This window comes from Alosa pseudoharengus, unplaced genomic scaffold, assembly GCF_046254945.1.
Source record: "Alosa pseudoharengus isolate Yale_2024_CS ecotype anadromous, Long Island Sound unplaced genomic scaffold, YU_APseudo_1.1 YU_APseudo_1.1_scf_10, whole genome shotgun sequence".
Classification (NCBI taxonomy): Eukaryota; Metazoa; Chordata; class Actinopteri; order Clupeiformes; family Clupeidae; genus Alosa; species Alosa pseudoharengus.
Genome location: NW_027468565.1, coordinates 28,683,459 through 28,702,986, shown reverse-complemented (window position 1 = coordinate 28,702,986; position 19,528 = coordinate 28,683,459). Strand labels below are relative to the sequence as shown.

The following is a 19,528-nucleotide window of genomic DNA, read 5'->3' as shown; positions in this document are numbered from 1 at the left end:
GGCAGGAACACACACACACACACACACACACATACACACACAAACACACACACACACACACACACACACACACACAAAAAGGCTGACCAACTCACAAAGGTTCTCCAGAAGGTCCTTGCAGTCGTCTGTGGCCACATCGTGGATGGTGCGGTTGCATTTGTCCCTTGTCTCGATGTCCTGTTGGCTTTGGGCACACAATACCCCCAGGCAATCCTGCAACAAAACAGTTGCACAAGCATGGCTTCTATTACACAGAAGTAATGAAATAAGCTCTAAATCTATCTCAGTGACAGAGGCCAAAATTCTCTCACATGTGTGTTGTGTTCTAAATTTGTGACTATGCATACTGCAGACTCTTTTGCGCCCACTTCAGGCGTATTTGTTTCGCAATGTGCGTGTAAAATCATTGCGAGGTATGTACAAACAGGCCGCAATTATGTAAAAGCGCAAACTGCCTGTCGCGGGAGCTGAAAGTGGCAGATTGCGTTTGTCATGTCATGCATATGCATTCATGGGAGGATCCAGGGGAAAGTGGGAGTTTAGCATAAAAAGATGGGAGGGGAAGAGTAAAGAGCGCCTAATTATGTATTCCACGGTATGTACAAAGACTGCTCCTGAAAGCGCACGTCTATTCTGCGCCTAAATACTTCCGCCTTGTAAAAGCAGGTGTTAATCCAAATTGCAGTTCAATGCGTAAATAAGAGAACCTTTCAAAGACAACAGAATCGCTATTTAGAGCATCAGTTTTTGTGATGAAAGTATTTGTACTACTAAAAGCAACCTTAACTTTCGTTGGCCTTTCGAATGTCTTACTTTCACTTTCACGTCATTCACTTAAACTTTCCTACTTGCTAGATTTGATCAATCATCCATAGCCTACGTGCACAAGTAGTTTGAGTAGAACTACTGATCTTCATTATCTCCCTGCTTGTTTACATCTTATCATGTATGGTATTATTTCATGATTGCTAAACATTTGATTCTTTTTAATGTTGTCATCAGTTAACTTCATTCAACTGCGCTTGTATGTAGGCGCTGCCATTCAGTTGTGGACGTTCGTAAATTGCGTTTATGGGCGGAGAAAGGCGCAGTTTACACTAAGGATTGAACGATTGATAAATACGACGGAGACTTGGGTCTGACAGCGTTCGCAATCTGCGGTGTGTCCATGACGCTGATAACGCTACGTTCGCAAATGTACGTACATATGGCCCTGAGTGTGTATGTTGTGGAGTCAGAGGTTGGTGAGTTTGTGTGTGTGTGTGTGTGTGTGTGTGTGTGTGTGTGTGTGTGTGTGTGTGTGTGTGTTTGTACTTGTGTGTTTGTGCTTGTGTGATTGTACATTTGTGTGCATGCACTTGTGTGTGTGTGTGTGTGTGTGTGTGTGTGTGTGTGTGTGACCTCCTCACCTTGAAGCCCCTGGCAGCGGCGATGTGGGCAGCGGTCCAGCCGTCTCTGTTGGTCTGGTTGAGGAGTGTGGCGAGCGAGTGTGGGTGGGGGAGCGGGTCGTCCCGACGCTGCTTGGCCCCCGGGTGGCACAGAAGCAGCTGAAGAGTGCCCACGTGTCCCGAACTGACCGCTGCATGGAGGGCCGTGCAGCTGTCCTGCTGACGACACCGCACAATTAACACACACATAATAACAAGCACACACACACACACACACACACACACAAACACAAACACACACAAGCACACACACACACACACACACACACACACACACACACACACACACACACACACACACACACACAAACACAAACACAAACACACACACACACACACACACACACACACACACACACAGATCGAAGAGCCCCATGTATAGCACGCTGCACACATATATATGAACACACAGGAGACAAACACACAAAAATACAACCTGACAACATACAGATAAAACAACTCTGGAGGGGTTGAAATGCACACACACAAACAATCTAATTTGCCAGTGAAATCAAACGCCATTCCAGCACTTCAAGGGGCTAATCAAGCACTGCTAAAATAGAGGGCATAATTACTTTGTAAGCATACCACAATAACACTTCTGGCAACACCATAGCTCTGTTACCCTAGAAACAGCGGGAGCAGACCACCTAATTATTCTGGTATGCGGTGATGACAAGGTCATGGGGCCAAACTCAGACTTCAAAAGCGCCGGCGGCGCAATGGGGACTTTATTTGCGAGGTGTAACGGGTCGGGCGGGGGTACTTACGGCGGTGGTGTGTGTGCGATCCACGCCAGCCTCCAGCAGGATTCTAACACACTCCACACTCCCACGCTCGCTCGCCAGGTAGAGAGGGCTCTCCCCCGCCACCGCCGCATGGTCAACGTCAGTGGTGCAGCACACCAGCAACTCTACGCACCTACAGACAGACACACACACACACATATACACGCATACACAGGAACACACACACACACACATACACACAGACAAACACATACACACAAACACAAACACATATACACACACACACACGAACACACACACACACACACACACACACACACACACACACACATACACATTCAAACAGTGGTTAACTTCTTTTTTGGCATCAGCACAGAACCAGATGTGACATGTTGCTTGCAACTTTAGTGTACAATTAAGCGGTTTTAAGTAACTGCTTGAAAAGAACACTACAGTCCTAACTAGTCTTCAGTGGGGAGCAAAGCATAGTCTTAAAGAAGACATCTTAGAACACTACAGTCCTAACCCAAAGGGACCAAGACTAGATAGAAACGGACACGGAGTAGAAGGTAAAAGAGACAAGGGCGATAAGGAAGAGGAGGAGGAGGAGGAGGAGGAGGAGGAGGAGGAGGAGGAGGAGGGGAGACACTCACTCATGATGTCCGTGCGCAGCAGCGGTGTGTAAAGGCAGGAATCCGTTTGTGTCTGGAACGTCAGCAGACGCCCCCGAGCTCAGCAGCAGCTTAACGCAGTCTGAAGGGAGGACACACACACACACACACATACACACACGGACACACACACACACACACACACACACACACACACACACACAGACACACACACACAGGAGAGTGCTCTCAGCACACAAATCAATACACTCAACAGCAATGTGCAATCACAGAGCAGCTAAAGACATGAATAATCCTCATGGCTGCCTTCTCATACACTGGCCATTAGCATTTTAATGACTGGATATGCAGTATAGCATGCTTCAACTCACTTGTGTGTAGAAGACTGACTTGATGTACTTAGATGTACTTATAGATTATGACTCCTAAGTTCTTAAACACACTGATGTCTAAATACAGATAATAAAGAGTGATGCATTGACCATTGCATAGAACAATAAATGCCAACTACAGTTAGGATCAGAAAAGTATGTTCTACAGTCTCTCTCTCTCTCTCTCTCTCAGTAGCTATCTGAGTGCAGGTGTAACCAGGTACCTGTGTGTCCGTTTCGAGCAGCAGAGAATAAGGCAGAGTTTCGGTCTTGTTGGAGGTGACACATGTCGGTCGTTGGATCTCGGTTAAGCAGCATTGACAATAAAGTGACATTTCCCTGGGAAGCAGCTTGGAGAAGGTGGGTGGGCCCGTCGTCCAGGGCGACGGGGTCACCGCAGGTTAGCGGGGGGACTATGGAGGGACACCAGCCTGAGAGTTAAACGCCATGGGAGACGGTTACCGTCCGGGGTTAGTGCTATGCGTGCCGCGTTAAAAATGTCTTCTCTTTGCAATGACTACACACAAGGGAATACACCACTTGCTTGTGATGGATATACACTATTCTGGAAGTTTCTAAGATTGCATGATGCTTTTGGCAGTAATGTCAAATAGGCTCTACCATTGAGAATATAAAGAGTATGCTCTCATTTAACACATAATAAAATAGCTGCTAGTGGATAATGCTCCATACAGTATATTCATATATCATACTTTCTATGCAGCATTACAAGAGAGAACATCTTTGGACACAAACTCACACAAAAAACTGTCAGTTGACAACCGATGAGCACCTGTGATTATACACACTCCACTCAAATGCTTCAAACGCCCACATTCAGTATAACTGTATATATTCTATGGTTGTATAATTGTGCAAAGCCCACAAGCCTAATTTAATTCAGAGCATGGAGGCTTTTACCCAGTCAGAGACCGAGAGGCTATGGGCCAGTGAGCAGAGAGATGGAGAGTGGGGTGCTTTCTCCGCAGGTGCTCTGTTCAAATCAAAGTCAAAGCTCCAGTCAGTCAGCCAGTCACACTGTGCAGTCACACTGTCAGGCAGGAAACTGACGTTAGCCACACATTAACTATACGCATTCACACATTCATATGTTCAGATGTTAATACAGACTGCTTATCAGTCAACAGGGTTAGACCGAGTTATATAAAAAAAGATTTATTTATGAAAATCCAGATAATTGCAACATAAAAAATGACAAAAATCAATATATTTGTTTAATGCATCACAAGTACGGTAACTGAAAGGAGGAAATTAGAGCAGGGGGGTTCTAATGAGCTGAATACAGGGAATACTGATGATTCAAAACTGTTCTAGGCTGCGCTATGATGGAATGCTATCAATGTCATGTTTATTGCATTTTTAAAAACCTGTTGGTCTGCTTCTAGTCAGGAGAGTTGGATTGATCTGGTTTGATCTCCGTTAGTAAAGTGAAGAAGAGAGTGGGGCTCTGCTTAGTGAAGTAGCTGTGAGCTAGTGAGCGAGACAGAGAGAGAGAGAGAGAGAGAGAGAAGGTCACCGAGTGCTTCTAGGGCACCGAGATTTAAAGGCATCGAGCTGACAGCAGAGAGAGCAAAGGACCTTCAGAATGCAGCTTTCACCCAAAGACTGGAAAAACGAGAGGGGAGGGAAGAGGAGGAGGAGGAAGAGGAGGAGAGAGAGACGTGGAGGAGGAGAGGGAGGAGAATCCTCATTTTAGCTTTTTTTCAAAGTCTGGAGGAATACTTGGCAGTCAGTGACTAGATTTCTAGAAAACTAGACTACAAAAAACTGTCTTTGAACAGACCCACAGGTGAGTCTGTTCCCATCAAAGATGTGGGAGAGATTTCTGGGCAGATTTGCCGCAGGGTTAAAAACTAGAAGAGTTTGTGAAGAGGCATGTGTGACACTATCAGCGGAATCTGTCACACAACGCACACCATCTCCTCCAGGAGACCTTGGCCCTCTGTGAGAATGTGAACAGCCTTAGAAATGGAACTCTAAATTTCACTGCACCTCGAGGGGAGTTCCCAGCGCTTTGTGTAACCTTCAGGCTACCGGGAAACCAGACTTGTTTTTGTTCTCATGGAGCAAAAGAGGGAACAAGTTTGTGTAAGTCATCAAAGCTTAGCTGACCAAAACACACGTACAGTCACAAACACATGCAGAAAAATACAACCCCATCTCACAAGCAGCCGAGCAAACCCAAAAACGCCCCACACAGCACAGAAACCACCAAACACAATGACTTCCACAGAGTGGCTCTCTGGTCGTCACCGTGAGCACGGTTGAACTCGCTGCCCTCTGGCGCTGCTGGAGAGTGTTAAAGTGGGCAGTCAGAGCCCTCAGCGGGTGGTGCTAGTGCAGGACTCTTTAGGAGAGGGTGGATGGAGAGGGAGAGAGGGTGGATGGAGAGGGAGGGAGGGAAGGGGGGGGGGGTTAGAGACAGCATGCAACAGGACCATGGCAGCGCAGAAGGAGAACGGACAGGGTCAGAGCAGCCTCTGGCATCAGCTTCAGAGTGGAAAGGGTTATTACAGTCAGGCCCAGGAGAAGGAGAACCCTAAAGGGTTATTACAGTCAGGCCCAGGAGAAGGAGAACCCTAAAGGGTTATTACAGTCAGGCCCAGGAGAAGAACCCTAAAGGGTTATTACAGTCAGGCCCAGGAGAAGGAGAACCCTAAAGGGTTATTACAGTCAGGCCCAGGAGAAGGAGAACCCTAAAGGGTTATTACAGAACCTTAAAGGGGCATTACAGTCAGGCCCAGGAGTCATTACATTACAGAGAACCAATAGTTTAAGGACAGATGGTTAAGGTGGCCAGCTAAGTTCTATAAATTTGGGCTAAGCTATCGTTTATTTCCTGCACACTGGCTGTAGAATGATTTGACTTCTTTGATATTATTGCCTGTCTCTGTGTTGTTGTTGTTTTTTACTACCTCTCTGTTGATGGACAAAGCTACTGGAGTAGACAGGAGTCTGACCCAATGCTTAACTGGATGACTAAACTGCTTGGCACTGACACTGGGGACACACGAGCTTCCTCTTCCTCTCTTCTAGGACGTGTCGTCCTCCCTGCAGCTGTCTGTCTAACCTGCCCACAAGTGAGTGGAGGAGAGAGCGGAAGACAGAGAGAGGCAGTGGAGAGCCGGAGGGGAGAGGAGCAGAGTCCCCTTTTACCTGATGCTGTTGCCAGGGGGCTGCCCAGGTCTCGGGGGCTACGGGGCGGAGCGCTAGTGGGGATTATGGAGGGGCTACGGACAATGGCAGCGGAGGTGGTGGAGGTGGAGGTGGAGGTGGAGGAGGTGGTGCTGATGGTGGCAGGGGGACACTCTCCGGAGCATGCGGATGCCGGCCAGCCCGCGCAGGGCGCACCCACCTGAGAAGCCGTCAGGGCTGGCACAGCGCCCCCCAGCTCCAGGGCCGGCTTGGGCGGCAGCTGAGGCGTGGGGGCGCCCGGCTTGCCCGGCAGCATGCCCGGCGACCGGCTGGTGCTGCCGTCGGAGACCACCTTGATGGGCGGGTGCGGCGGCGACGGCGTCTGCGAGAGGCCCGGCTTCTTGGGCGGGATGGGCGGCGGGTTGCCGCGGTCCACGCGGCCGGACGCGGAGGGCGCCTTGAGGCCGATCTGCGGATGGCCCAGGCGGCCGGTGAACGGACCCCCTTCCGAGGCGGAGTGGGGCAGGCCGGGGCGCATGGCTCCTCCCCCGGCGCCGGACCCAGGGCCCCCCCCGCCGCCGCCCGCCGGAGGGCTGGTGAAGCGCGACAGCACCTGGGTGACCGTGTGGCGCGCCTGCTGCTTGGCAGCAAAGTTGTCCCGGTTGTTGGGCGAGAGGTCGCGGGACGGCGGGCTCTGGTTGGCCGTGCCGTTTTGGTCCTGTTCGGAGGGCGAGGCCTGGAACTTGAAGCGGGCGGCCTGCACGCGGGGGCTGACCCCGGTGGGCAGCGCGGGGGTCGTCGTGGCAGCGGCAGCGACAGCGCCAGGGCCTGGGGAGTGGCTCTCGGCAGCGCCGCCGTTCTCTGCCTGCGCGACCCCCGCGTGCAGCAGCCCCCGGCCAACGCTGGGCGTCTTGGGCAGGCTCATGCCCACGTAGCTGGTGGCGGGGGTGGGCTTGACGGGGATGCTGAGCGGCGGGCCCTTCCTGTGGGGCTCCGGCTGCGCCTCGGGCAGGGGGTCCGTCTGGGAGGACATCGTCCGGCAGAAGCTGGCCGCATCCGTGCCCACCGACACCGACACCGTGGCCACCTTGGCTTTCACCTGCACGGGGACGGCCGGGACAGGTGTGACGGACGCAGCGGTGGCGGCCGGGGCGGGGACTCCGGGGGTCCTCAGCGTGTCCAGCTGGCGGCGGAGGCCGTCGGTCTCGGAGCGGAGCTCGGTGGCGCGCGCCTCCTCGCGGCCCAGCCTCTGCCGCAGCTGCTCGCGCTCCGTGTCGAACTCGGACAGCTGCTTCTCCATCTCGGCCTCCATCTGCTGGCCGCGGCGGCGCTCCGAGGCCAGCTGCTCCTCCAGGAGGCCCTGGGTGCGCGCCTCCTCGTCCAGACGCGCGGTCAGCTCCTCGGCGCGCTGGCTCTCCTCGGCGGCGCGCGAGGCCAGCTGCTTGCACTCGCGCACCAGCAGCATGACCACCTGCTTGTTCTTCTCTCGCTCGTCCTTCAGCTGCGCAGACAGCTTACGCTGCTCCTGCTCCAGGCCCTGTAGCTGCAGCTTCTCCAGCTCCAGCTGCACACACACACACACACACACACACGTACGTATGGATGCACAAACACACACACACGCACACACACACCAAATACACACACACACACACACACACACACACACACACACACACACACACACACACACACAGAGATATTAACGTATGGATGCACAAACACACACGCACACACACACGCACGCACACACAAACACACACACAAGAACACACACAGGAACACACACACACACCAAATACACACACACACACACACACACACACACACACACACACACACACACTCACACAGATATTAATGTACAGCATTAAGTACATTAGAGGGGACCTTTTCAAAAAAACATTACTAGCATGAAGGTCTATGGTGACTGTGGCAGACTGTGTGAAGTCCATGTGTTACACATCGCACAAACACACACACACACAGACACACACATGCATCTACTCCAGGCAACCAAACATAGACAAACATCAAGCATCCATCTGCTACACACATTAGCCAGACGCAACATCTGAGAATGATGTATCGGGCTCCTGTTCGCTCACTCACTCACACTCATATGAATTGAAGACTCGAGAACCCTTCCACAAATGTGTAAATCAATACGCAGCGCAGTGCTCCTGCCCTTCTAATTCATATACTATCGGTCTTCCTCTCTTTGGTTGATGCCCCTCTTCAAATGGACTGCCATTAGCTCTGATCCCCGCACCCCCCACCTCAAACAGCCAGGGCGGGACATAACAAATGGTGGGATACGTTACTCTGCACAATAAAAGGCTCAGGGGCTCTTAATGCTGCCCAAACCTTTTAAGATCTCTCAGTAATTTCTTTTAGTCTAAATGATGATGTCCAAAATGGAAAGAGAAACCAATCACCCAGTCAAGATGTTCAGTAGGCAGAGGAGTAAGTATGAGAAATGTCTAAATGTCCGGACCCCCCCTCCACGGGTGGTCGTCCGCTTAGAGGCACTGAGAGCTAGCCCTGCAAGGAGCCGACCAGAGCAGGTGGAGTCCAGAGATGTTGCATGGAAACAGCTGCACACAAACACACATCCACGCGCACACTCACTCACTCACTCACTCACTCACTCACTCACTCACTCACTCACTCGCTCACACAAAAAAAAGATGGAATCGTATGTTTCATTTGCATGATTCAATTATGTTGACTGCCTTGCCAGCCATGCGGTACTATATTACATCTGTGTCTTGTTGCTATTGTTAGCTGGAGCGCTAGCTGGCAGCAGCCAAGCGGAAGCCAAAGCTGAGACCTCCGACCGAGTGTGTCTCCCTGCCCAGAATGCCTCTGTGTTCATCAGGCAATGACGCGCACATCCATGCTATTCTTAAACAAACAGAACAAACATAAACACTCATTAAGCATTATCTTCCGAGTGAAGGAACAAGGGGGAGGGTTAGGCTAGCTCCCACGTACTGCAGCTCTCGTAGCGGCCAGTGAGATGTCTTTTCCCTTTATGGGGCCCTGGCAGAGATATGGACCCTAAACCAGCGGCCAGTGAGAATGTGCTGCTGCCATCTGTTTTTGGAAGAAGAACACACACGAGGCGGCTAAGGTAAGGCAAGAGAGAGAGAGAGAGAGAGGGAGAGAGGGAGAGAGAGAGGGAGAGAGAGAGAGGAGCAAATACCCTCAAAGGAGGAGAGGATGGAGGAAAAACGTGAAAGAGAAAATTCATGTATGTTCTGCGGCAGCGGAGTGGCAGTGTCGAGCTGACGTCTCACGGCTTTTCTCTCCACTGGTATCCACGGTGATTCATCTATAATCCATGGCGCTGGAGAAATGAGTTCTGCCCGTGAGGCGCATCCGTCCTCGACTCCGAGAGAGAGCGAGCGAGCGAGCCGGCGGCGTATGCTTACGTGCCAGTGGAGGCCTGCATGACGACCGGCCCCGACTCTCTGCCTTATGAGGGCCTGGTGAATATTTCAACACTTCTCTTCCCCAAGAATAATATGGCTGTTAACTGGGCCGTGTCCAATTCTCTAGCCGGAAGACACTCGCAGTGGCCTACATACAATAACCAAATTCCTCTGCTGTCAATGAGTAATGTGGGGATAAAGTCATGAAGTATGGCTTGTAAACGCACTGCCTTGTATTTGCAGATATTAGCAGAGCTGCACTCTACACACTACAGACCAACAAGAGCTATCATTACCACTCTCGGATAAGTATGCACGTCACCATAACAACCAGCAACTGTGGTTCTATTCTGAGAACAGGAAGGATTTCAGTCATCTCGTCCCCTCGACAGGAACGCTGCGACGGACAGGGACAAAAGGAAGCGAGGCGGCGAGGATGAGCTGTTCCTGCCTTCGACACAAAAGAGATGTGACGCTCACAAGCGCCAGTCACGAGAGCAGAGGAGAGGAGAGGTGATGAGATTAGAGGAGAGGAGAGGAGAGGAGAAGGGAGGGGAGGGGAGGGGAGAGGAGAGGAGAGGAGAGGAGAGGAGAGGAGAGGAGAGGAGAGGAGAGGAGAAGAGAGAGCAGACAGACAGCATCCGGATCTGGCTGATGAACAGTGGAAACTCTGAGGAGATGTGGATGTTGGATTAGACAGGATGCAGAGCAGTAAAAGGATGGCTGAAGACGTAACCCGATACATCACAACAGCTCTGTCCTCCCACTTCGATCATTAACAACTCTAAAAGCTCCCCTGGGATCTCATTATGGCTCCATTGTTCTATTCATATGCCTGATTTAATATTATAGCTTTGAGATTAGCTGTTGTGGTTTGCAGCTAGAGCTTTGAGTTTTCCACGCTGGAACTTTTTTCATGTCTGTGAAACGCTCCAAGCAGAGGCGAGGGAATGGGTTAGAGAGAAAGGCAGGGGTCCAACCTGTTAGAGCAGGGGTCTCCAACCTTCTATCCTCCAAGAGCTATTTTGACTAAATGAACATGGCCAAGAGCTACCACTGTTTTGTATTAGTAGTCAAATGCATTCACATAGCCCATCTCCAACCAAAACAGCTGAATAAGTTTTGTATGCACTTTAAGGCTCCTTTCACCTCATTTACCTTCTCTGTTTGTAGGTTATGAATTTGATTTGATTTTTGACAGGTTTACCAAGTGACAGTGTTATTAGATTTATGAGCATTTCCTTGGACCTTTTGGAGAGCTACTCAGGTGGGGCCCCCTGGAGAAGAGGAAAAGAGGAGGCTGGAGGAGGCCTTTCATGCACAACATCCCACGGCTCAGGTTAATGGGGTCGCCCTGCTGACAGGGCAGTATGGGGGTCTCGGGGCTATGCGGCATCTGGCAAGGTCAATCTGCCGATTTTTTCAGCCGATGGCCTCCCGTGACATCACTGAGCTGACCGTCCTATCTGGGGGTGTCACTCGAGGCTGGGCTTGGCAGAGGAGGCTGCTGGGATACGTGTGAGAAACACTAGGTGGGCCACTGGCGTTTCTGCGAGAGAGGGCAGCAGGTGCACGGCGGTTTGAAGCGAGGTGGGCCGCACATCGGGTTTCACAAGCTGGCAGCCTTCGTCTCCTCCTCCTCCTCCTCCGCTTCCACTCCTGCTCACTCCAGCTTGCATAGCTGCAGGCTCAGTGCTGCACACTGGGGATGTGGTTTGCTTGCAGGAGTAGTAGAGCCCAAAAACGTACAGGCTGTGGTTAAAACATGGCTTCATGGCTTCACAGAGCTGGACTATAAATTATGGTAGCCTCTACATACCTATTTTACACACGCACGCACACACACACACACACACACACAAAACATACACAAACACACGCACAAAAACATACACACACAGATACACATAAACACACACACAAACACACACACACTATTTCATGCAGAGTTCTTGTGACAAACAGGGGGAATCAAGCCCAAAAGCCAGAGGCCCCATCTGGCTGTGGAGTCACTATCTAATCGCAGTAATCCAGCTGAGAGGATGAAACACACATTCACAAATTCACACAGCCAGCCACACACACACACACACACCCTTTTCTGTCGGTTCTCGGCAGCAGCGAGCTGTGCGGTCATCCTCTCCTGCATCTTGCGGCAGTGAGCCATGACGGCGTCCAGGATGGCCATGGGGTTGGTGCTGACGGGCCGGCGCTCCTTTTCGCCCGGGCCCCCATCGAAGTCACGTTGTAGCGCCAGGAACGGGTCAGTCATGCTGAAGTGGCCATAGCGCTCCTGAAGGAAGACCTCTTTCCTACGGGCCTGCACATGGAGAGAGAGAGAGACAGAGAAAGAGAGAGAGAGAGAGAAAGAAGGAGGGAGAAAGAGAGAGGTTTCATAAACTGTGCTTAATAAAACACACTTTCACATCAGTGAACCATTTAAACACATACATCATTCATCTTGTGGGGCCACCACCACACTCTGAGCATCGCAACAGTACTAGCCCCCAGTATAGTAGCTTATAAACGGAACGAGTCAGGCAGAAAGAGAGGGGGAAAGAGAGAGAGAGAGAGAGAGAGACAAAGAAAGAGAAGGTCTATTGGAACAGAATCAGCACGTTGGAAGCAAGAGACAGGCATGGATGGCCACTCGGGGAGATTAAGAAAGACAAGAGAACATTACTATGGTGAATAAACGAGCACTCCATCATGGAACCCCTCAATAACAATTTGGCATGCGTGTAGCCGAGCCGAGAACAGGTGAACGCTCAGCCGGGTAGAATCTATTACGGCCCGAGAAGTGTTCCGCTCCGGCTGTGTGTCCGAGGGCCAGCTGGCCTGCCCAGCGGGTCGTGGGAAACGAGACGCCTCTGCTATGGGCTGCACGATTGAGAGAAAATATAGAATCGCAAATTTTACTGACAGATTTTATTGCAATTGCGATTTAATTTGCAATATAACTTTTGAAAGTCAAATGTTGCTTAAGTTGGCCCACTTCTGATTGGTGAGCAATGCCTAGTGCACGAGAAGCACAACACTCCTGTTAGGTGAGCTTCACTGTCTTTAACACAAGAAGGGGGACACAAATAAAAACTTTTTTTTTCTTCAATTAAAAATCCATTAATTGTGCAGCCCTCGCCTTCGCCACTGCACCCACCGTTGCTGCCCATGGCCTGTCTAGCCGTCACCCTCACACCCACACCCAGCGTCTGACTGGACCCACATCGGATTACATTACATTAGGGACCTCCACCAGACCCTGAGCACATCCCAAGGGCACAGAGTCTAGCTCTATAATCTACGAGTGGCATAATGGAAGAAGATTCTGGAGAGCTGTTTCCTCTCAATATCTTGACAAATACAGTTAAAAACCATGAAAGTACAGGCTTACTGGAAACAGAGATGTGTGTGTGTGTGTGTGTGTGTGTGTGTGTGTGTGTGGTTTGCTCGGACCCTAGGACTGTGTTATGAGTGCTCAGGGAGAGAGAGGTGGCTGGCGCGTCGCAGCATGACAAGGCAATAAATCAGCACCGAACGTCTGACTCAGGTCTCTGTCTGATAGGAGTTCTGATTAAAATGGCTCTCCATTAGGGCTCGTGGCACTTCCAGTAAATCTGCTCTCTCTCTCAGTCTCAACACAAGCAGTGTGTGTGTGTGTGTGTGTGTGTGTGTATATGTGTGTGTGTGTGTGTGCATGTGTGTATGTGTGTGTGAGACCCTTAGGAGCGCCGCTCATGGTGGGCTGCACACACGCCACAGAGCTGCAGGAGTCGCAGGTCCCCAGCTTATGCCGAGACACTGCCCTTATTTAGTGCAGATGGTCCTCCAAAAAACACGAGGAGTGAAAGATATTAGACTCTCTCTCCTTTCCCTTTCTCCTTCCTCATACAGAGAGAGAGAGAGAGAGAGAAAGAAAGAGAGATGTGGGAGAAAGAGAGAAACAGAGTGTGAGTGAGAGAGACTGAGAGATAGAAAGAGAGGGTGTGGGAGAGAGAGCATGAGAAAGAGAGAGAGCAAGAGAGGGACAGAGGGAGAGAGAGAGAGAGAGAGGTTGTGGGAGAGAGAGCATGAGAAAGAGAGGAAGATAGGGAGAGAGAGAGAGAGAGACAGAGAGGGATAAACAGATAGAGAGAGTGAGAAAGAGAGAAAGAGCAAGAGAGAGAGAGAGAGAGAGCGTGATGAAGAGCCCCTTCTCTCCTGGGATGGTTGCTTCACCAAAGAAGGAAAAGATCAATTCTCCAAAGCACACAGAGCTGCCGCTACTGCTGTAAACTGTCTTGAGGGCGGACAGGCGGGCCTCCGCTTGCGAAGGCTAAACATCACAAGCACTGCTGTTAGTTTGACCAATGGCTGCCCAGGTCCCAGAGTAAACAAAGGAGTCTGGAATGACTGCTGGATATGGACACACAGTGAGAGAGAGAGACACACACACATACACACACACACACACACAGAGAGAAAGAGAAAGAGAGAGAGAGAGAGAGAGAGAGAGAGAGAGAGAGAGAGAGAGAGAGAGAGAGAGAGCGAGAGGCATAAGACACGGATGAGTGAGGGAGATGAAGTGGTGATGGAGCAATTGAGAGGAATGACACATTGACACATGCCTCTTCAGAAGGCGGAGGCTTTGTGGAATCGCTGCCATCTGGTGCCTTCCAGCAGGGCTTTGGCAAATCCCCCTCCTAATCGGCACCGCTCACACAGCTACCCACGCCAGCCCACACACCCACCCCTCGCCTCCCACACAAAGACACTTTCGCCGGACCCCGCAGGGGGTGAGAGGTACCACGCAGAGGTACCAGCCAGAGGAAGGGGAGGTGGGGTCGGATGGTAGTGGTGATGGGGGTGGGGGGCTCCCATCGTTGTCATCTGTTTGCGGGTGGCGGGGGTCACAAAGCTGCTGGTTGGCATGCCGTGTCGTGCCAGGCCTGGGCACTGGCGCCCTCTCTTAGACCACTCAAGAGCTTGCTGTGACATGCCACCCATCTAGCCTCACATGCATGAAAATACACACACACACACACACACACACACACACACACACACACAGAGAGAGTCAGTCACTCACACACACACACACACACACACACACACACACACACACACACACACACACACACACACACACACACACACACACAGAGAGTCAGTCACTCACACACAAACATACAAACACACACAGTCACACAATCTCCACTGCTGTTTCAAACGATGTGTCCAAAAGCAGCACTCTTACAGATCTCCCTTTATTTCAAAGTTCAGACAGCAGCAGACTGACAATGTAACATATGGCAGCATATCACACTGACAGGAATAAGGAATTCAGCTTTTTTCCAGCAGCTTTCTGAACTTCAGAGATTTCCAAAAATACCCTCTATATCCTTTGAGTAAAAAACACACCATCTGCCACCTGGCTAAGGTTTTCTGGTGGTTGTTATTTGACAGATTAAAGTCTGATCCCACTTCTGCATACTGCACACACATCTTTCTATTTATGTCTTCAAAACAGCTGTATCATAATACCGCACAGAGAAAAGAGTACCCTAGCACAGAGGGGTCATGATCTGCTTTCTCAGGTCACTTTAGGTGTGGGGTGAGGTGGGATGGGGTGGTAGCAATATGGTCCAGGGGGGGATGGCAGGAAGTTGAATGGCCAGTCAATTTGTCAGGGGAGGTCATGGACAATCCGCACCAGTTGACCAAACCCCCAGGAGTGGACGTGAGTCAGTCAGTCTGCCCTCAAATGTCAGCAGCAAGTGGCTGCACGCTCCATCGATTCTGTCACAGTACCTACCAAACAGCTGTCACTGGGAAAAAAACACTCTCTTCTCCTTGGAAGAAACTGACCAACAGAGGAAGTGTCCATGGCAGTCAGGCCATCTCCAGAGGATAACACAAGCTTGCACGTCCTAGCTCTGACACTCGGGGAGAAATGAGTTTGCTAGCCACGGTGTCCAGAGGTGTGGAGGGACGGGGGGCAGAGTCGAGTGGCGATCAAACCGACCTTTACTTCTCCCTTGCCCCTGCGGAGTCGACAGGGCAATGGCAAACATTGTACCAAAGCGACGCACAAAACTGGGGCAGCTTCCCCAGGCGCCACAGCCCTCTCTGGTGACAGTGAGCAACTCGATAGTAGAACCGATACCACCATCACCACCACCACCACACCCCCAACCTCTTCAGACGCTGAAATGCCAGCGGTGTGGCTTCGATTTCGGCCTCTGCCTGGCATGCTGTGGTCTCTAAGGTTTCATGGGCACGGAGGTTTGTTTTGCTGGGACCAGTCTGGCCAGGAGGTGCCTGCTGGAGCACGCAACGGGCTGGCGGCAGAGCGCTCCTGAACAGGTCGTGCCAGGGGATTGGGGGGGGGGGGGGGGGGGGGCACAACCCACAGGTGTGGCTTATTTACCAGCACTTGAGCACAGGCCCTGGTATTCTTAGCATTAACCTTTATAGGCATGCACTGACTCTGGGTGAGAGGCCCTCCGGCTGCCTGCCAACGCAGAGAGAAAGAGAGAGAGAGAGAAAGAGAGAGAGAGAGAATGAGCAAGAGAGAGAGAGAGAGAATGAACAAGAGAGAGAGAGAGAGAGAGAGAGAGAGAGAGAGAACGAGCAAGAGAGAGAGAGAGACAATGAGCAAGAGAGAGAGAGAGAGAGAGAGAGAGAGAGAATGAGCAAATGAGAGAGAGAGAGAGAGAGAGAGAACGAGCAAGAGAGAGAGGGACAAACTACAGCAGCCAGGGAGGGAGGGATGGAGGGAGAGAAGAGAGAGGAGAAGGGAAAGAGAAAAGAGTGCACGGAGAGATTTAGAAAGAGGAAAATCTTTAGGCGAGATGTCCAGAAGAGAAACGAGATGAACAAACACAGAACTATACAGACTAGCAGCTTGTGGCTAACGACTAAAACACACATATCTAGACCAAGACAGAAAGAGAGAGGGAAGGATGAAGGGAGTTGTTTGATGTGATGTGCATATATATGCTAAGTTTTAAAAAGAACCTACCACATGATTTATTTAGAGACCCATTAATCCTATATTTATGAATCTCAGAATTTAACATATCTGGCCATGTGTCAATCCTGGCCTCATGCATAAATGATGGGGTATAGAGAGGATTGCTATAATTACCGTAATGCACAGGCCCATAACTCTATCTGCAGCTACAGACCACTCACAGTATGACAGACTAACCACGTCAATGTTTTTATTTTCACAAAAGGGCTTGGGACACACAACCAAGACAAAACACTAAACACACACGTTTCTATCTTGACAAACGGGCTTGAGACACACAACCAAGACAAAACAAATGTAGAAAGTTCTGCAGGACGAAACATCAAACAGAGAAACAACAACAACAACAACAACAACAGTGTCCAGCTGCAGACTATCGCTATGAGCAGGACCCACTGCGATTAAACCCCACTTCTGCCGCTACTGGCCCATTCAATGTATTGACCCGTTCGTTCATTTTCCAACTCTCGCCGGGCCCGGAACAAGATCAATACTGTGAAGATCTGAGAGAGAAACCGTGGTGTAGGCAAGTGTGTGGATGCATGGAGTGGATGTAGTGGTGCAATAATAATACAGAAAGAAATAACAGAACCAAAACACAAGTGCTCGAGTCTGCTGCTGCCACCAGCAATCCCACGCCCTGCTCTCTATCCCACAATGCACCAGTGGGCCTTTTAAAGACACACAGGACACCAATTAATTAAACTACAGTAGAGGGGCGGAGACAAGCACGCCAAGCTGATGAAGACGCCACGGACTCGTCACAGTATCAGTCAGGACCAACTGCAATGGGATCCTACTTCTGCCGCTGTCGGCCCATTCAATATATTGACCTGTTCGCTCATTTGCCAACTCTCACCAGAACAAGATCAATACTGTATTGCTGTGCGACAGACAGACACTCAGGGTTTAGTGACTGCCCCTGGGGATGGTAGCTACCTGCCCTGCCTGTCCGATCCTCCCATACCAATCTCCAGCTGAAGAGTGGCCGTCCCTCCCTGCCAGTAGGGACAAATTGAGACGGCCAAATCAAAAGAATGGAAGTGAAAGAGCTGATACATTTCCGCAGGATTTCAAAGGAGGGCTGGGTTGCTTTGTGCTGGGCTGCAGTGTTACTGACGAGCCCCGCACTGCACTATTGCATCAGACTTGCAGCAGAGAGCCACCACGGGCCCACATTTGACTGGCTGGAAAGGTTAACTTATGAGTAAGGCTTTTGTGTGTGTGTGTGTGTGTGTGTGTGTGTGTGTGGTGTCTGGTCCTCCACAAGGAGTCTTTCAATTAAACCGACACAGAGAGCTCTTTGTGGGCCAAGGACTTCCGCTGCGGCTGTCTCTCCCCTTCCACACTCACAAGGTCGTTAAACGCACCGGGCTAAAAAAAAAGGACATCTAGATCACCCCAAAAAACAGCCAAATCACTGCCCGGAGGGAACGTCCACTGTGGCTGAAAGGCAGGGGGGGACAACAGCATTTAAATGGCATTATTGTTCTGTTACAGAATGCTGAGATACTGAAATGGCAAAATGGGCCTCAGTCGTTTCTTTAGGAAAGAAATGACCAGCTCCTGCCACTCGGGGGAAAGAGGGTGACGTGACAGGGACATGTCTTCACTGAACCTGACAGCAGTCAAAACAAATCATGGAAAACTGCTCGGTCTGGGCCCCGAGTCCCCTTCAGCTTTTAACTAATGGAGAACCTTAGTCTGATAAATTATTAGAGCACTTATAAAAGTAATAGCATAATACCTGGCAGCATAGCGGCAAAAGGCTCTACGGTAAGCAATCCATAAGCAATTGGATTAAGCAATATTTGATCTGGTCTTTGTGTGTGTGTGTGTGTGTGTGTGTGTGTGTGTGTGTGTGTGTGTGTGTGTGTGTGTGTGTGTGTGTGTGTGTGTGTGTGTGTGTGTGTATGTGTGTGTGTGCGCATCTTTTGTGAAGGTGGACGGGCTTGATGTAGTGAGAGTAGCCATTGTGTGTTGAGTATTCACTGGACAGTGGACTGCTGACTAAGTCCTTTCTAACTGCTCCTCTCCTCCGGACCACTTCCATTCTCTTGAGACGTGAAAATGCAAAATTTGGGCAGGGAAGGAGGATGTAAGTGTTATGGTGGGGGGAAGGGTGTGAGCTGGGGTGGGTGAGGGGGCGGGCGGGGTGTGACCATTCACATCAGCACTGAGGGGGTATTTATATGTAATATTAGAGCCTGCTGGTGTAGAGATGCTGGAGGGAGATGTAGGCCAATGGGGGCTTAAATAAGGCTGCAGATTGAGGTGGGGCGGAGGGGCTAAAGAACCTCAGTGAGAGCTGGGGGGGGGGGGGGGGGGGTGGGGGTCTGAGGGGGGCTCCTGGTCCCTGAGGCTGCCGACGAGGGTCTGTCCTGTCCCTATGGAAATCTCCCAGAATCCCCAGCCATCTGCCACCTGCTTCCTCCATCAGTCATGTGACAAGGCCCCAACAGTCGGGGGTTGGGGTGGAGGTGGGGGTGTTGGTCTATCAGTCTGTCAGTTTATGTGTGTATGTGTTTAGCTTGGTCAAGTGTGAACAGGCAAAATTTCTCAATCCCTGGTGGCCCTTTGTGCAGGCCTTCTTCAGATTTCGTTTAAGTTGATGAACATTTTACTTTACATTTACATTTTTCTGTAACACAATATTTAAAAAAAATGTACTTTTACAATGGTTGATAAAAAAGTATATCTTTGTCCATCTCCCTGAGCCTCTC

General features: G+C 50.6%; 1 protein-coding gene across 3 annotated transcripts in view; it reads right to left on the bottom strand.

The window, feature by feature from the left end:
- The window catches only part of cttnbp2 (cortactin binding protein 2), a 50,084-nt gene that overhangs the window by 13,232 nt on the left and 17,324 nt on the right, over window positions 1-19,528 (bottom strand). For 2 of the 3 annotated variants that reach the window (XM_076269402.1, XM_076269405.1), the window contains exons 3-9: window positions 11,889-12,113; window positions 6,378-7,920; window positions 3,425-3,631; window positions 2,851-2,950; window positions 2,219-2,369; window positions 1,410-1,604; window positions 96-213 (exon numbers count right to left, since the gene is read on the bottom strand). In XM_076269402.1, the coding sequence (XP_076125517.1) occupies window positions 96-213; window positions 1,410-1,604; window positions 2,219-2,369; window positions 2,851-2,950; window positions 3,425-3,631; window positions 6,378-7,920; window positions 11,889-12,113 (2,539 nt within the window). The remainder of the gene's footprint in view (window positions 1-95; window positions 214-1,409; window positions 1,605-2,218; window positions 2,370-2,850; window positions 2,951-3,424; window positions 3,632-6,377; window positions 7,921-11,888; window positions 12,114-19,528) is intronic. The other variant, XM_076269404.1, reaches the window with a different exon arrangement.